At 49.2% G+C, this 17,774-nt stretch overlaps 2 protein-coding genes across 2 annotated transcripts in view; both read right to left on the bottom strand.

The window, feature by feature from the left end:
- Positions 1-503, bottom strand: part of SPTBN5 (spectrin beta, non-erythrocytic 5) — a 51,126-nt gene extending 50,623 nt beyond the window's left edge. Inside the window, exon 1 of the mRNA XM_088839773.1 lies at positions 98-503. The gene's annotated coding sequence lies outside the window, so the exon portion shown is untranslated. The remainder of the gene's footprint in view (positions 1-97) is intronic.
- A 2,300-nt stretch (positions 504-2,803) lies between these two features.
- Positions 2,804-17,774, bottom strand: part of EHD4 (EH domain containing 4) — a 95,999-nt gene continuing 81,028 nt past the window's right edge. Inside the window, exons 5-6 of the mRNA XM_055435747.2 lie at positions 14,816-14,980; positions 2,804-7,960 (exon numbers count right to left, since the gene is read on the bottom strand). Of these exons, the coding sequence (XP_055291722.1) occupies positions 7,424-7,960; positions 14,816-14,980 (702 nt within the window). The 3' untranslated portion in view covers positions 2,804-7,423. The remainder of the gene's footprint in view (positions 7,961-14,815; positions 14,981-17,774) is intronic.

Here is a 17,774-nt window from a genome sequence, read left to right as displayed (position 1 = left end):
GAGCTCCTGCTGCCAAAGGTTTCCCCTGTGCCACAGCATTCGGCTGCTGCTGCTCGGGATGAATAGGGCAGGTGGAAGGAAAAAAGAAACTGCTCACCTTGTTGATGTTCAGGCCCTGAGAGGAAACCTGGCTGGACGGTCGGAGATGGCAGATAGCAGGGGCTGGGCGGGGAGAGAGGGAGGGACATCAAGAGAGGCTGAGGCTGGGGTAGCGCCATGGCCCTCCTCTTGGGCCAGCGAGGCAGGGGTGACGGCACACAGCTGGCATTGTCCTCCCACCTGCCACAGGGCGTGGCCCGGGCCTGGAGGGGGCGGCTCAAGAATGCTCCAGATCAATGCTCCTGGGTCTCCTCCTTCATCATCTCCATGCTGCTAAGGCCTTCAGTACCGGGGGAGTCCTGGTGCCCAAGACACAAGAGGCCCACGGGATGGTCTCGAGTTGGCTTCGGGTGGGAGCTCCATGGGGGCGCTGTAGTCTGGGTTCAAGAGCCTCTGGTCAGAGCTTCTGCACCCACACCCCAGGCTGAGGCTGTCCTTCTGCACCCCAGCAGGCCTCTCTGTGAGCACCTGCAGGGTCGGAGATGCGAGTGAGCCTGTGGGGACACAGCCCTCACACCCTCTCCTGGGGGACTCACCACAGACCACAGGGAAGCACTGGATCAGTGCTGGGCTTTCCAGGCTTGATGGAAACACACCCAACCCAGACCAGGGCTGCATGATGGGGTCCCTTCCACCTGGGGGCCACTTTCTGAAGGGGGCTCCCCCTGTAAAGGGGTAACCCACACCCACAGAACCTGCCTGTGGGAATGAAAGAATCTCCTCCAGAGTCAGAGATACGGTGTTCACTTTTTGGGGCTCCAGCACCTGTGCTCCCTGGGCTCTGGCTGGGCCTGAGGCTTGGAAGCAGGGGCTGTGAGGGAGCCAGCCAGCCCCTCTCTCCATGCCCCACCCCCTGCTGCAACCGTGGACTGCACGACACAAGGAGAGCAAGTTCTAATTCAGGCGGCTTCACAGGACTGTCTGCTTACAGTCACGGGGCTGGGCTGTGGATCTAGATTCTTCCACCCCAAAGCCCAGAAACCATCCTGAGGGAGGCGTCCCTCACAGTCCAGGCTGGTGAGAGGGGCAGTGGCCACAGCCTGCCCTTCAGAGCTGGGCGGGATTCATTACACCTGAACCTCGGCCTGTGGCTGGGAGTGAGGGGCATGCTGCCCTTGGGTGGGGGGGGGGCAGATCCCCTGTATCCAAGAGGAGCCTCCACTCCTGTTGTCCTCTCCCTGGGAGGTCCCTCTTACCATTGACTGGTTTCCCAGCACTTGGGATGAACCTGAGCTTCCTTGTTGCCCGCAGCCCCAGGTCCAGTCAGGCACCAACAGCTGTCACTGCTGTGCCCCACCAGCGGGCACTCCACAGGGCACCCCACCCGGTTACTCCCACTGCCCCTGCAGTCCTCATCACTGTCCCCAGCTCAGCACCCTGTCTCTGTATAAGCCTATGCCCAGCCCACCATGCCTTCACAGAGCAAGACTCCCCATTGCCAGGTGGGGACCACAGCTTCCTGCTCACACCTGAGCATCAGTTCTTCTCTCAGCTTAGAATGTCTCTTCTGCGCCCCACCGTCCACAGTCTCATATCAGCCCCAGTTAAAAACATTCCCTATGGCCAACAAACCCATGAAAAGATGCTCAGCATTGCTCATTATCAGAGAAATGCAAATCAAAACTACAATGAGGAATTACCTTTACACTGGTCAGAATAGCCATCATTAAAAAATCTACAAACAGTAAATGCTGGAGAGGATGTGGAGAAAAGGGAACCTTCATGCATGGTTGGTGGGAATGTAAATTAACACAGCCATTATAGAGAATAGTACGCTGCTGCTGCTAAGTCGCTTCAGTCGTGTCTGACTCTGTATGACCCCATAGACGGCAGCCCACCAGGCTCCCCCCTCCCTGGGATTCTCCAGGCAAGAGAGAACAGTATGGAGATTCCTTAAAAAACTAGGAATAGAACTACCATATGACCCAACAATCCCACTACTGGGCACACACTCTGAGAAAATCATCGAGAGACACATGTACTCCAATGTTTGTTGGGGCACTTTTTACAATAGCAAGGACATGGAAGGAACCTAGATGCCCATCAACAGATGAATGGATACAGAAATTCTAGTACATATATACAATATTACTCAGCTATAAAAAGAACGCATCCGAGTCAGTCCTAATGAGGTGGATGAACTTAGTCTCTTATACAAAGTGAAGTCAGAAAGAGAAAAAACAAATATTATATATTAATGCATGCATATGGAATCTAGATACTGATGAACCTATCTGCAGGGCAGCAAGGGAGATGCAGACATAGAAAACAGACTTGCAGACACAGTAGGGGAAGGAGAGGGTGGGACGAATTGAGACAGTAGCATAGAAACACACACATTACCATGGGTAAAGTAGACAGCAAGTGAGAATTAGCTGTGTAAAACAGGGAGCTCAACCCAGTCCAACCTAGAGGGATGGGAGGTGGGACGGGTTTCGGGAGGGAGGAGACATGTATACCTGTGACCAATTCGGGTTGATGTGTGGCAAAGGCCAACACAATATTGTAGAGCAATTTTCCTCCAATAATTGTATTTTGTTCTATATTTCTCAACATTGTACGATTATAATTTTTGATATTAAAAAAGAAATCCTTTCCTTCTAGGAAGTCCCCTTCCTCCTACCTCTGTAAGTTTGTCTCACCTCCCATCAAGAGCCTTGGCCCAGGCGTCCCATGTGATGTGAGCACCAGAGGACAGGATGGAGCTGCATGGCCCTTTGCACACAGATCTCAACAGAGGTGGTTGTACTTGAGGTTGTTGGGTAGGTTGTTAGGAAACTGCTCTTCTTTTTTCCAAGTTCAACTGTAATAAAGCTACTGTACATGATACCAGGACCAGCTTCTCTTGGGCTGTGACTGACTGAAGCCCCTGGTGAGAATCCTGTTGGTCAGTACAGATTTGGAATGTTTGTGTTGCAAGTAACTGAAGTTTCAAGTCAAAGGTTTAAACAATATAAATGTAACATACTGGTCCATGTAACTGGAAAGTCTGGCAGGAGGAGGACTTTAGGCGAGGTTTGATTCTGTAGCTCAAATGATGCCACCACAGGTTTGGATTTCCTTTGCCTCTCTTAATGCGTCCTTCATCTTCATGCTCCACGGGGTAGTTGCTGCTAGCCTAAATCCTCCAGCACCACTGGGCACTTCTCTCAAAGCTATTTATATTGTTGTACCAATAGGCTCACTTCTTTGAACTGCACGGTTCAGAAAAGAGAGAACATCTTCCTGAGAGTTGGAATAGAAGTCTGAGAGACCTCTCATAATCACATGTCAATTTCTGAACCATTTCTGTGACCAGGTGGATGAAATACTCTAATTGGCTCAGCCAATCAGGATCCATCCTGGAAAGGAGTGGGATCTGTCTCCCCAGACTTCACCGTTTAGTTTGACGGTGAGGAAGTAGAGAGTGGCCTGCAAAAGGAAATTCCAGGTCTGTATCAATTAAAGGGTAGGTGGGAGCCAGTGTGAAAACTCCAGATGTCTACTATGGGCGCTTTGCGCCTGCAAGGCATGGCAAAAGGAAGGAGCAGTGCCAGCCAGCCAGGGGTCATATCCTAGCACCACGGCACCCTCAGGTGTCCGGCCAGCCTCAGCGCTAGAGAGGCCGTCTCCTGTGAGTGCTCAGCGATGCCCCATCCCCAGCCTCAGAAGAGTCTCCTCGATGGTCCCTTCCAGTCTTGGCTTCCACTCACTCTTGGTCGGTGCATCAACCTCCTTCAGCGCCTGCTTCCAGACTTGGCCCCTGCCCACATCAGATGGAGCTGCTTTCCTGCTGAAGAAGCCCCCATCTCCCACCTAGAGAACACGCAGGAAGAGACAAGGGTCACAGGGATGGTGTGCCAAGGGGCACGCCCATCCCTTAACTCCTCTGCCGTGTTTCAGAATGGTTCTGAGGGATGCCTGCTTTATTCCCAAGACAATGGGCACACAGTTACTGAAAAACCAGAGCCAACGGGAAAAAGTGACTTTTTTCAGAAGTTTATTGATCAGTAGACTGTCTTTTTTTTGACATTTTGAAACAAGATTACAAAAAAAAAAAAAATAGAAGCATTGTGTATTAATAGCATTTTTTGGCTAATTAACATGTCGCCTGGTACACTTAAATTCGGCCCATGTTTACCTGGAAAAAAACTCAGTGGTTATCTGTCCTAAGAAAGTTATTCTTCTGCCACATTCCATGGAGGAAATAAACAGTGCCTCTTTAAACGCTTTCCTTATCTCCAAGGCAATCTGTCCATGGCATTGCTCTGGGCATCAGGAAGGAGCAGAGCTGCAAAGTGGAAAGGTCCCAGTGGTGGCTGTCAAGCCGTGACGCTGGTGGTTAAACCCCATCCTACAAGGTGGACTCCAGTACAAGACATTCCCCGTGTGTTACAGGGGCGGCTATGGAGACCCAGTGGACACAGTGAAGGACTGTGGTTGGAGCAGTGGGGCCAGGGCTCTGCTGAGGCCTTTCCTGTGGGCCTGTAAGCAGGGTGGGGGTTGGAGGAGTACACAAGGCATTTGGCTTCTTCTCACACACTCTCTGACCCAGCCGGACACCAGTCATATCGAATAAGAATCCAACTCCTTAAGGCCCACTGCTCTGTGGCAGGAGCCACAGCCCCCAATCCAGGCGTTACTGTTGCACACGATGACAAGTGTTCCAGAGAAGCCAGTTCAGCCCCAGAGAAGCAAAAGCCAACTGAATGCACAGCCCTCCCCACGGAAGAGTGGCCCTGCCCCGGGCCATCCAAGCATGTGGCGAGGAAAGAATCCATGTAGGATGCCAAGCAGGCTGTACATCAGCGTGTGGCCACAGAGCTGTACTCTGTGATCATGAGCTGTACACAAAACAGACTTGAGACTCTTAGGTTTTCTTCTGTGGAGTCATGGACAGCATGGAGAGTTTGAGAGTTCTAGAGTTCAGTTGCTTCCAACCCCCAGCCATCCATGAGTGCTCTAGGGAGGGGTTTCTTGGACAGCCGGGTGGTACTGGGAGGATAACACAGTTGGTCAAGGTGTCCAGCTCCTGAGGGCTCTGTGTTACCAGCCCTGCTGCACAGGGTCAGGGGGTAACAGGTGTTTTGGATCCAGACTCAAGAAACTCTGTGCAGGTCCTGGGGAGATAAGGGTCCTTGCTTGGCTGTGATCCCTAATGGTTTCCAGTGTTTTTCTTTCCAATCAACTTTTCACGATGGGTGACTTCAGGTTTTAAAAGAAGATATTAACAAAAATGGACATGCAAATTCCTTTTTCATTTTTTTCTCAGCATTTAGCTGATAGATGATCTCCTGCCAGAGGTCATGGGGTGGTGGGGTTGGGATCACCCATGAGGTGTTTCTATCCTCATAGCATCAGAAACCTCCTCTCTAGCGCCTCTAAAACAATATTCCTCTATGTTAGTATATAGACAAAATCTACATATACACACATTAACAAGTGTCAAAAATATATACTCACGGGACATATGTGTACATATTTATTTTTATATATGACAGCTGAACATAGCAAGATCAATCTGAGTGGAAATCAGCTAACCCTGGCATCTCCAAACCTCTGGACAAATGAACTCTCTCTCCTTCTCTCTCAATCTTGTCCTTTGCTGGATCAACTGTGCTCACATGCCTGGATAGTCCTCAGGTTTGCAGAACCATCTGCTCAGATTACAGTACTGGAATTACAAATGTCTCTTTTCTGTGTCTAATTAATTTAAAAGTGCTCATTAAGACTAAAACCATGTTATGTATTTACTTCTCTTAAAGCTGTTTAGAAAGTAAGCTAGGGAGCGTGAGGGCTGGCATCTGAGTAAATGTTTCTCTAAAATAAATGTCTTTAAATCTGCAGTTCTGCGGTTGATAACATCAGAAAAAAAAATGTGGTTTTGGGAAGACTTGGGTGGGACTGTTTGGATTTCCTTCATTTTTGGTGCCAGCAGGGTTCCAGGCTATGTGGCCATCACAATAGTGATGAAATACCATGTCTCTCTTACTGCATAAGTAATGGTGATGGAAAGCCACCTGCATCCTGCAGCTGGAGCCCACATAGAGGCTGATCTCCACTGGTCACAGGCATTTGGGTGAGTGGTCCAGAGAGGTTCACACAGGGACCCTGGGAGAGAGAACACTCAGGAGCTGATGTACAGCTAAGTGCCCAAACCCTGCCTCATGAGGCATCCGTGGTACGAACCATGCAGATTCTGAAGAAAAGACTTTATATGAGAGATTCCATCTTGTTTCTGCATAAAGGCTTTTATCCTTTATACAGAAACTGTATTTAAAAAACTGGACATGATAAAAATGCCCATTTTCTCATTATAAAAATAGTTTCTAAGACTAGCAGACCTACATCTTCTACGTGACAGCCAGTGAGGGTGGGCTGGCCCCTCATTCCCATGTGTCCACAGGGCCAGGACAGTGCATGCACCAAGCCATGTTTTTGCTGGATTTAAATTCTGCCATCGACCAAGGAGCCTTGGAGACATGTGACCACGCTAACTGAGGACTGGGGAAAGCCACCTCTTTTCTTCCTCTAGTTTAAATGATAGTCTTTGCTACAGACTATTGGACAGACAGGTAAAGCTCATCTTCAGATTTCAACGTGACTAGAATACTAGAAATCTCGCCAGGGGTTAGTAAAGGTTGTGAGTTCCAAATTCCTAACCAAATACAACTTTGCTGGGAAGGCTTTGGGGTTGGGGGAGCCCTGGGAAGTCCGGCCAGTGGATGCTGTGGGGGACACTCCCTGTGGCCTGGCTGCCTGCTCCATGGGCCAGCAGAGGTATTGGAACATGCAGACAAGGTGTGTCCTCCCCTCAAAGCCGGGGCAGCCCTCTTCTCTTTGGTAAATAGTTTGAAGAGAACAGAAACCTCTGTTTTTTTTTTTTTCCACTCTAAATAAAGCAGGGAACAAAATAAATAAGCTGGTCTTTGCTGCCTCCTGGTGCTGCAGGAGAGCTGGGCTCATAACAATGAACAGTCCAGTGGAGCCTAGCAGTGACCCGGCTCACTCCCTGTGGTTCCTGGGATTCCATATCCGAGTTTCACCAGGCTTCCAAGGACTTCCTGGAAGCCTTCCTGGAATTTCCCTTTGTTCTCAACCCTTCAAACTTCATATCCATCCCCTCTCCCCAATATTTTAATAGAAACTCAGGGAATTTTAAGGTAAAAGGACCTGATCTAGGGTCCAGTGTCTGCCCTTCCCATTCTACAGATGGGGAAACTGAGACACAGGGCAGGCAGTGTCTCGCCCAGGGTCACTCAGTGCGTTGGTGACAGGGTGGGCCTCAGGCCCAGGCTCCCCTGCTTCCCGCCCCACACTGCCTTCCCTGTGCGTGGTCTGCCCCTTAGTCGGCCTTGGACAAGGACTTCCTATGGGAGGGTGGCACGAGATGGGGGGGCAGGCTGCTGGGCAGCTCGTAGCCGCTAAGCTTGATCTTTATGAGGTGCTTGGCCAGCGCGAACTCCTCCTCGTCCAGCATGCCATCGCCGTCACAGTCAGCCAGCTTCCAGATCTTGCCTAGGACGCTGTTGGGCAGCTTGGAGGTCACCATCTCCTTCTTGGCGTTGATGCCTGATATCTTTCCGTTGATGGGTGACAGGGTGTAGAAGAGCTCATCATAGACGGGCTTGTCTTTGGCCACGACCCACTCCTCCTCATCGGCACCCTCCTTGGCGCCCTCCCCGTAGCCTTGGTTGAAGGGGCTCTCGGCTGTGCCGTCGAAGGCACCACCCTGCACGAGCGGCGGGGGCATGCTCATCTCTTCCTGGCTAATGAGGTTCATCAGTGACGAGATCTTGTTGGTCAGCATGTTGTCCACGGCCTCAATCAGCTTGGGCTTCAGCGAGTGGAACTTGGTGAAGTCGTAGTTCTCAAGCTTTTCCTGGAAAACGAGAAATCACAGACTTGGTTAAAGCTCTCCTGCAGGAAGCAAACAAGCAGAGGGGTGACTGGAGGGGACAAATTATCCCTTAAAGCCGGAAGCCCATACTCTGGGCTGTCCAGAGCTCTCTCTTTGGTATGGTTCCCATATCTGAACTCACCAGGAGTGGCTTTTGGAACAAGAAGCAAGATACATGGGATGCAATGTTTTCCTGCAGCAGCTGACCCAGGTTAGCAACAGCATGAGGGACAGTGAACCCCTAGGGCTTTGAGACAAAATGCCTTCACCCTGCCTTTTTTATTTTTAAGCACTCTAGAGATCTAGTATTTTAGCTTTTAAAGAATTTTACATACCTTACATACTTCAGCTGATCTTTACAACAATGCTGAGAGTTAGGAAGGACAGGTATTAGTAACCTACAGAGAGCACAAGGGGTGTACTGGCGGAGTCAAGACCAGAGCCCAGGCCTCCTGCCCCTTGGCTAGCCTCTTAGTGCTGTAACATGAAGCTGGGATAGAGCTGTCCGTAGAACCTATTTAAGTAAAAATGATTACTGAAAGATTATGGTGACCAGTTAAAAAAATAGTTTACGGTACAAATATGTAAAAGTTGAAACTGGTGAGAGAGAGAAGGAAGGATGACAAGTGTTAGTCACTCAGTCATGTCCAGCGCTTTGCGACCCCATGGACTGTAGCCCGCCAGGATCCTCCCATGAAATTCTCCAGGCAAGAATACTGGAGTGGGTTGCCATTCCCTTCTCCAGGGGATCTTCCTGACCCAGGGATGGAACTCAGGTCTCCTGCATTGCAGGCAGGTTCTTTACCATCTGAGCCACCAGGGATGGGAAGGGCAAGTACAAATGTAGCCAACAGAGCTGAGAGGTATTAGTGGGATGAGGGTGAGTCTCAGCTCCATCTCCCAGGAGAGCTGGGTGGAGCAGATGGAGCACAGGGTCTGGAGATGTGGCAATTACCTGGCCAGGATGGGAACCGACTGTAGATGCCACAGAGGCTCTGTGAATGGCTTTGCAGAAATAGTCCTTTTTGCTGTGGTTCTCCTTGGTTACTCACCTTCCTTCCACCCATCCATCCATCCATCCATCCATCCATTCATCCATCTAATCCAACATTTACTAACCATTTGTTACATGCCAGGCCCTGTTCAGGAATGTAAATATGAAAAGCCACAGTCTTTGCCTTCAGGGAACTCATATTTCAAAAAGGGCTTGACTTAGTTTACAATGAAACAATGATAACATATAATAGAATAAAGTCATCAACAAAGGGAAAAGCCAAGAAACTGAAAGAAAGAGGGAAGGAAACATCACATCAGACAGTGAAGGCTGTGAAAGGCTATGTTCCCCAGCTGCCCTGGCTGGGGCCCAGGGATCACACCCCTTTGCTGTTGGAGGGGAGAAACCACCTGGTTATCGTAAGAGACAAATCCTCTCTGGTTCTGAACTGTGAGAGTCACTCAGGGGATTTTTAAAAGGGGCCTGAAAAATCTAGTGAAAATGTCTTCTACAGCAGTTCTGCCAAATAAATGCAAAGAATTCCAGATATGGTGGTTTTTATTTGGGCTCTATGTGAAGTATTTCTGTTTGGATAATCCCAGAGGGCCAGGGAAGGGCCATCCAGGAGTGTGGTTTTCTGACATGAGGCAGGGAGACTCCTGAGGGCAAAAGCTTTCACATACATACCCCTCTGACCTGACTGTTCTGGACAGAAGTCATGGGACAGGCAGTTAGGGAAAAAAATGCAACTTTGTGTCATCATAAATACCACACTTTCATTGTAAATAACTGGGGAAAAACTAGTAAGCAAAAAAAAATCTTAAATCACTTATAATACCATCACCCAGCAATCACCTTTGCTAACATTTTGGGGGGGATACATTTACAGCCATTTTAATAAACACACACACACTCTTCAGTTGAAATAAGACAAAACTATTCAACAACCTGCATTTTAAAGAAATAATGTATCATAGCTTTTTATGATGTCAATTTTACACAACCTTTTTAAAAATTTTAAATTTTATCTGATTTAATTTATAAAATTGAACTATGGTTGACTTAACAATACTGTGTTAGTATACAACAAAGTGATTCAGTTTTATATATACATAACCTTTTTCAGATTCTTTTCCATTATATGTTGTTATAAGATATTGAATGTAGTTCCCTGTGCTCTACAGCAAAAACTTGTTATTACTCAGCCACAAAAAAGAATGAAATATTGCTATTAGTGGCAACAAGGATGGACCTAGAAATTATCATACTAAATGAACTAAGAGAAATATAAATATCATATGATATCACTTATATGTGAAATCTAAAAAATAATACAAGTGAACTTATTTGCAAAACAGAAACAGACTCAAGATATAGAAAACAAACTTATGGTTACCAAGGGGGAGGAAGGGAGAGGGATAAATTAGGAGAATGGGAATAACACCACTATATATAAAATAAACAACCTTATTCTTAATAGCAGCATGATAATGAACTGGATAGATGGGTCTTTCCTCCTTTACCCTGTCCCATGCAGCTGGACATTTAGGTTGTTTTCAGTGGAGAATCAAAATTGGGGTCTCGAGGGTATGTTGGCAGGGCAGACATTCTGTGCTGTTATTCAAAAGTGGAGTCCTGAGCTTCAGATGGTGGAGAGAACAGAGCTGGCAGATCTCAGGAGAGGTGCCTCCAACACTCTTCTCAGCAGCATGCTCTGTGGCTGTCAGAGCAGGCTGGGCTGGGCTGACACCTGGCCAGCGGCCTGCACTCAGCTCAGAGCAGTGAAGTCAGCACAGGTCTGGTGTCTAAGGTACCTTCCAGTTTTCATGTCCTCCATCCTCACTGACAGACCACAGTCACCTGCATGTCACACTAACATCAGCAGCAAATAATGCTGCCAACACTTTGGGCTCCTACTGCTGGCATCTCGGTTGGTCAGCCAAGGGGACTGAGAAGAGAAAGCAGGCAGCCTACACAAAAATCCCAGTGCTGTTGGGGTAAACAAGTCTGGATTCCCCTGAGTGCATGAACACCTACCCTATTTCCTCATGAATGAGCCTGAGCTCTGGGCGCACACAGAGCCTCTGTGTCTGGCCAAGCAGACGAACGAGGGTGGTGCCCGCCCAAACTTTCCACCCGCCTGCAGGGGACGTGGATTCAGACTGCAAATCTCTGGAAAACATGCTAGGGGAAATGGCCACATATTTGCAGAGGTGGACAGGAAGCAGCAGCAGCAGCCATTCCCGCCCTGGAGGGCACATAGGAAGTAAGCTGTATGCTCATGTGTGTGGTACCCGCCTGCCCAGTCCTGGCTGGGGATAGGGTGGGGTCCAAGTTAAACCATGCCATCCCTGCCCTCCCCAGGGTAGCTCCAAGACTTGTTATTGGAATGAACATACACTAGGGAATTTATAAAGATTTACCCATCAACAACTGTATCCATCCAAGCCACCAAGCCTGGGATCCTGGAACCCCCTCCCAACAGACAAAGATCAGTCCCAGCCCAGCTTTCGCTGGGCTCTCCCCTGCCCACCCACTCCCAGCATGTACCAGAAGCATTTTGGAAACCGCTGGGAGGGGTGGGGTGGATGGGGATGGCTCTGCTGCCCTCTGCTGTTGAAATGCTGCCAACTCATCAGCTGTGGAGGCCCAGTTCTCCAAGGAGTCGGACACAACTTGGCAGCTAGACAACATCAGCTGTGAGGCCCTGTTCTCCAAGAAGGATAACAGTGCCACCCATCAAGGTGGCCTTGCTACTGCTCCCTTCATTCTGCAGCATGGATGGACATGCTGGTGCAGCAAATCAGATTCCCTCCCCAGGCAGGCAGTTGCACTGCAGGTCACTGGCCTCCCCCACCACCAGGCAAAAGCCTGCAAAATACAATTGGCTCTTGGCTACGGAGAAGAGTCACCCTGTCTAGCTTGGTCCATGAGAGCACAGGGAGAGCAGAGACTTAAAGCTGACGGCGATGAGCTCTCTGCGAGACCCTGGGATGTGCCAAAACCATAATCATCTCCAACCTTCTGCCCCTGCACTGTCCCATACACAGGAAGGCTGACTGTCTGTGACTGGAAAGATAAGATGTTCAGAGGTCCTGACCCACACCCAGACCCTCAGAGCTTCCTGGGTGACAGCAAACTAGCTTGTGTAGTAAGCATGACCTTGGGGCTTCAGGCCTGCCTTGTTCCTTGGGGATTCCCTGAAGGACTGGGGTGATGCGATCAAGGCCTGGCTGGCTTTCCAAGGAAGAATCCTTGGCCACCTTCCAGGAGTTTGCTCCAGAAACCACTGGTCTATAAACCCGGTGAGAGTCAGGTCTAGATCAGAGTGTGAGAAACTCACTACCCTAGAGCCTGCTACAATATAAACAAACATACACTAACTTATTAACTCACTCAACACATATTCACTGAGTGCCTGTGACACCCCAGGAGCTGGAGATATGGCCAAGAAAAGGATATGGGTCACTGGCTTCACGGAGCAACAGCCTTCTATGGGAGGAACTAAATAAGACACTGAATAAATTAATTATACCAAAGGTCAATGACACGTTTATTGTAACAAGGAGCGTATCGCCCAACAAAGGGCTTTGCTGCCAAAATGTCACTGCCAGTCACAGCCACAGCAGCACAGACTGTAACTTGGACTGGACCTCTGTAGGGGGGACAAGGATTTTTATTTTTTGCTGTTTACTCACTGGTTTATTCCGGGGGCCTAGAACAGTGATTGGCCATAGTAGACTTAGTTACTTTTCTTAGGTGAAGGCATAAAAGAACACAGGTGACGGGGCACCCAGGTGTCCAGTGATGGTGCTAAAGCACCTGGGGTGGGGCCTGAGCTCAGGGTTCTCAGGGAAGGTTCAGGTCTTTCCTATGTCACCAGCTACATGGGCAGCAGCTGCTCCTGAGACCCGAGGTGAGGGACTGCCCCTGGTGACCAGCTCAGAGAGGCCTGGGGGCCCCTGACTGGCCAGGCCCAGGCGAGCATGCTCAGGAGCAGCTCTGGTTGTAGAGTTCGCTGTCAGGAAGACTTCAGGTGGGTGGGGCATTGCAGGAGCCTCAGGAGATGACGAAACACAGATGCCCCACTAGGCCATTGTGTGCACGGTGGATTTACTCACAGCTACCATTTTAGTCGAGAAACTGATTTCCCTTCCAAAATATCTGAAGGGTGCAAGGAACAGTTGTCCTCCAGTTTGGTCATTAGGTGCAGGGCATAACCCAGTTAAAGCAGAACCTGCTCAGGAAGAGGCCCCAGGAACCCTCAAATTAGCCATCTTGTGACCAGAGGAAAAAAAAAAAATCCAATCCATCGTCTCAGTACAGGAGTATCAATTTCACTTCTAAAATATATATATATATTTATATATTTTTAAAGCTGATTAAACCATATTTGACCAGATCTTATATACCAGATGCATTCATCTTGATCCCAGGCATTGCAACAGTAAGTGTAACCCACTCCAAATTTAGCATGTACTTTACATAGAGAGTTAACACTAACAAACCCCTCAGGATTGACACTGCCCCTCCTGAGGCCTGATCTTGCCTCCACTACTGATTCTCCCTCCTCCCATGCCCCTGCTCCCTGCAGGTTGGCCTGCAGCTCACAGGCCCAGGGTCTCCAGGGTGCAGCCAGTGCACTGTAAGCTCTCTTTGGCCCAGGTAGTGGTCTTTGAAATTCAGAGCCAAAATCTGAAAACCAGGGGACTTTACACACAAATCCAGATCTCCAGCTTCTCCTGAACCATCCAGGTCTGCACTCTTATAGGGCAGTGACCACCGGGGAGGACAGGGCCTCCCCACTGAGGAGGAGGTGTTCCCCCATCTGCCCCCACCATGGGGCCCACAGATGCTCATCGCGCTTGCAGAACTGTCTTCCGCTCAGTAGAGACATATTCCTCAGAACCCACATTTCTACCAAATGTGAGAAAATAAGAGGTGGATGGCCTGGTTTCCTTTCGCTTGGCCTGCCTGCCTCACTTGTTCCAGTTACTACTGGCTGGTGGCGGCAAATTTGAACTGTTTTGCCTGCTTTCCAGAGAGGACTGTGGCCTCCAGTGCAGATGGGTCCTGGTACCGGATAGGGAGATGGTCCGGCTCTCTGAGGAGCCTGGTGGGGCGGCCTCACTGGCTTCCCCCATCGCAGGTGGGGAGGACGAGGTCAGTGTTGAAATCAGCGGTTACCTAACACCACTGCGAGAAGGTGGACATATTAGGGTGGCAGCATTCGTTCAGGGTCATCTGGGCCTGCCCAGACACAACTCAGTGAGACTCTGAAATTAGGACAAAGGTTGCCTGAAGCTGACCTTTCAGTGAAACCTTCAGTGAGCACAGCTCGCTGTCCCCAGTGGACTCCAGCCACGGCCACAGCCCACCATGGCTTCTCGCTGGGCTCCTAAGCCTGCAGTGGCAACACTGCCCAAGCACATAATCACATGGGGCAGTGCTGGGGAGGGCCGGTTTGAGCATGCCCCTGGAACTGACCTCCAAGGTCATTCTCAGCTCTAACTCCCTAAAGGCTCTGGGATTCTAATAAAATAGGCATCACCTCAGTGTTAAACCAACCTTGAACACAGCCTAAGGAAGCTATTCAGAGGATTTTTTCAGGCAAGCTTAATTTCCTTCTTGAAATGCTTCCCCTTTCTGTTTAAATGTTTCAGGAGGCAGGCAATTTCTGCTTTATTCACAGGAGCCTATAATCATGGATTATTAGGAAAACGGAAACACTGTGTTCTCCTCCATTCTAAACCATGAAACCCACATGTGTACCCAGAAACCAGCGGGACAAGGTGGCAGTGCCCCTCCAACCCCACAGGCGATGCTCTGATGGGCCTCCGTACCTGCATGGCCTTGACCTTGGGGAAGTCCCCTGCAGAGATGTGGTATTCTCGCTGCAGCTGAATGTAGATTTCTGGCAACCTGCTGATAAGTTCTCTCTTCTTGTTTTCTTTTCCAAACATACTTGGCATCTCCTTCTTCAGGAAGCTGATGATGTAGGCATGTACCTGAAGGGGTATATGTCAGTGAGGACGTGCCATTTAGAACAGAGATGCAAACAAGATGACATCTTCCTGCATCGTAACACAAAACAGGCACCTCAAGGCCCATGGTCCTTGGGACAGGAGGAGGGCGAGAACCTGGTGGAAAGGGATGCGGGTGCTGGGTGGGAAAGAGCCTGGTTCTGGCGACTAAGCTAAGAAGACTTAAGAGAAAGGTTCACCAGGGCCGTTGTATAGGAGCACCAGGAAAAGAAGCTGAGCTGATGGAAATGGCTGATCGGCACGGAAATCTGTGAACAGTGAGATAAGAACTCCCATAGCCTCCCTTTCAGTTCAGTTCAGTCGCTCAGTCGTGTCCGACTCTTTGCGACCCCATGAATCACAGCATGCCAGGCCTCCCTGTCCATCACCAACTCCTGGAGTTCACTCAAACACATGTCTATCGAGTCTGTGATGCCATCCAGCCATCTCATTCTCTGTCGTCCCCGTCTCCTCCTGCCCCCACCCCCTCCCAGCATCTGGAGAAGACTCTTGAGAGTCCCTTGGACTGCAAGGAGATCCAACCAGTCCATTCTAAAGGAGATCAATCCTGGGTGTTCATTGGAAGGACTGATGCTAAAACTGAAACTCCAATACTTTGGCCACTTCATGCGACGAGTTGACTCACTGGAAAAGCCTCCCTTTAGACAGTTTAAATCTCAAGATCACTGAGTTTCTGCACAAGACCAGCTGCCTAGGACCAGGCCGGAAAACAGAAGTACCCTGTGGGAGAGGGAGACCTGGTACATGGCGGGGGGGGAGCCCCAGAAACCTTGGTCACTTAGGGTTAGCCGGCCTGGCACTGTTACCCAAAGGGTGGTGAATTCCAGTGGGAGGGCTCTGCTTGGCCTGTGTCACCTCCTTCCCTAAAATCTCCACCCTTCTATTGATTTCCAACTTTAGGATGTTAAGAAATGCTCATAACAAAGGTTCTCTTTGTATATCTAGAATTCCACAGAGTAATTTAGAAGCCAAGAAAATAAACAAGAAAAGATAAGAAACAAGGCAGTGATTACAAAAAGAAAATGACTATGTAGCTATGGAAAATTCTATTAAAGAAAACAGATGCCTACTATAATCTTGTGGAAGAATGGAAATTGAATAGAGGGGGTAAGCAGATACATTCTATGGCTCAGTTGAGGGCCTCTGTGTATGGATATACACCAGGCACAGCCAAAAACATTTTGCTAAGATTTGAACACTAAAGTAAGTGCATAGCACAAACGCTGACATGCTTGGGCCAGACAACGCTAACTTCTCCTCCTGTATAAAGGTCATTTTAACATAAGCACACCCTGCGCTGCCTGGCTATTTCTGCAAGTATGACTGGGACAGATGGCTAGATAGCATCACTGACTCAATGGACATGAATTTGAAGAAACGCCGGGAGACAGTGGAACACAGGGAAGCCTGGCGTGCTGTAGTCCATGGGGTCATAAAGAGTTGGCCACAACTTAGCAACCGAACAACAACAACAGCAACAATAGATTGGGAGAGACGCTTTTAAACCTTCCTGTCACTGGTAAACTTATTTACTTTTCAAATTAAAACAACTTAAAATATTCACACAGTTCTTCAAGATAACTAGAGAAATCCAAGGCTTGGGAATCCTTTTATTTAGAATGATGGGCTTTAACTGCATTCCTGAAGATATGATGAATAAGTATTAAAACTTGTAAGACAGGCAATTTCCTTGGCTGGATTAGTAAATACCTGGCTTGGTTTGGATGGGGCGGGGGAGGGTTCTGAGCAGCTCCAAAAGACTTGGAGGGGCTGTCACATTCCACTGGGAAGAATGAGCTGTCACCAGCTGTCCTTGCATTATTTCCTTGGCCTTGGCCCTCCTGGAACCTCTGAACTGGACCTGTGGACCCCTCTCTCCACCTGCCCTGCTTTGGAGTTTCCTCCCAGTTGAAGCAGCAAGTAGCCCCACTTGCTCAGCCTCCTATCCACAAGGGCGTCTTTCCAAGACCCCTTCCCAGAGCCCACATCTGGGGCAGATGCCAGGGCCCTGTTCTGGGAAGGCTGACTCTCCACCCAGTCCGTGGAAATGGCACCTTGTTCCTGAACACCGCCTGATCCCCAGGGGCCTGTGTTCCCTAGGCTGGGCTGCAGGCGATATGCCCCTGCCACAGCTCTCCCCACGCCCCACCTGCTCCCCATCCCTGGCCTCATGGTGCTCACTGCTGATGACTAAGGCTGCTGGATAACAGGCTACCCTTGGACGCCAGGCCTCAGGGCCTGCCTCCTCCCACCTGTCTGGTATTACCTGAGTCATGACCCTCAGGTGACCTGCTCAAGCTACACGCTGCTCTCAACTTCAACCTCCACTTCCAGGAAGTTCCACTGGCCTATTCTGGGGAAGTCTCCTGTTGTTCTGCCTCCGCATGGTCATCCCCTCCTGCCTTTCCCTGGGCATCCTAAGACAACAACCCGGGGTCAGATTCGATGCATGGGCCCTGTCTTTAAGAAGATTATCATGTTATGAGGTAAATTACAATCCTGAGAATCACAGAGTATTAAATCTAGAAGGGGTTCCTTTAAACTGATTGAATTCCTGGTTCCAGGAAATTCATATGACTCAAGTCATACAACTAGTTGGGAGATGCCAGGCTGGCACTAGCATTCACCTGCCTCATTCCCTACCTTACAGAATTAACGTTTTGTTAATTACTTTGTGTGGGTGAATGAAAAATTGTACTGATGCTGCTGAAATCTGGAATTCACACCGAACTATGTCCAATGGAACAACTTTGAGGTT

This window comes from Moschus berezovskii, chromosome 9 (assembly GCF_049115385.1).
Source record: "Moschus berezovskii isolate FMDL1 chromosome 9, NW_MosBer_1.0, whole genome shotgun sequence".
In the NCBI taxonomy this organism is placed as follows: Eukaryota; Metazoa; Chordata; class Mammalia; order Artiodactyla; family Moschidae; genus Moschus; species Moschus berezovskii.
Note: the sequence above shows the minus strand (reverse complement) of the source record. Positions and strands in the feature narration are given on the sequence as shown.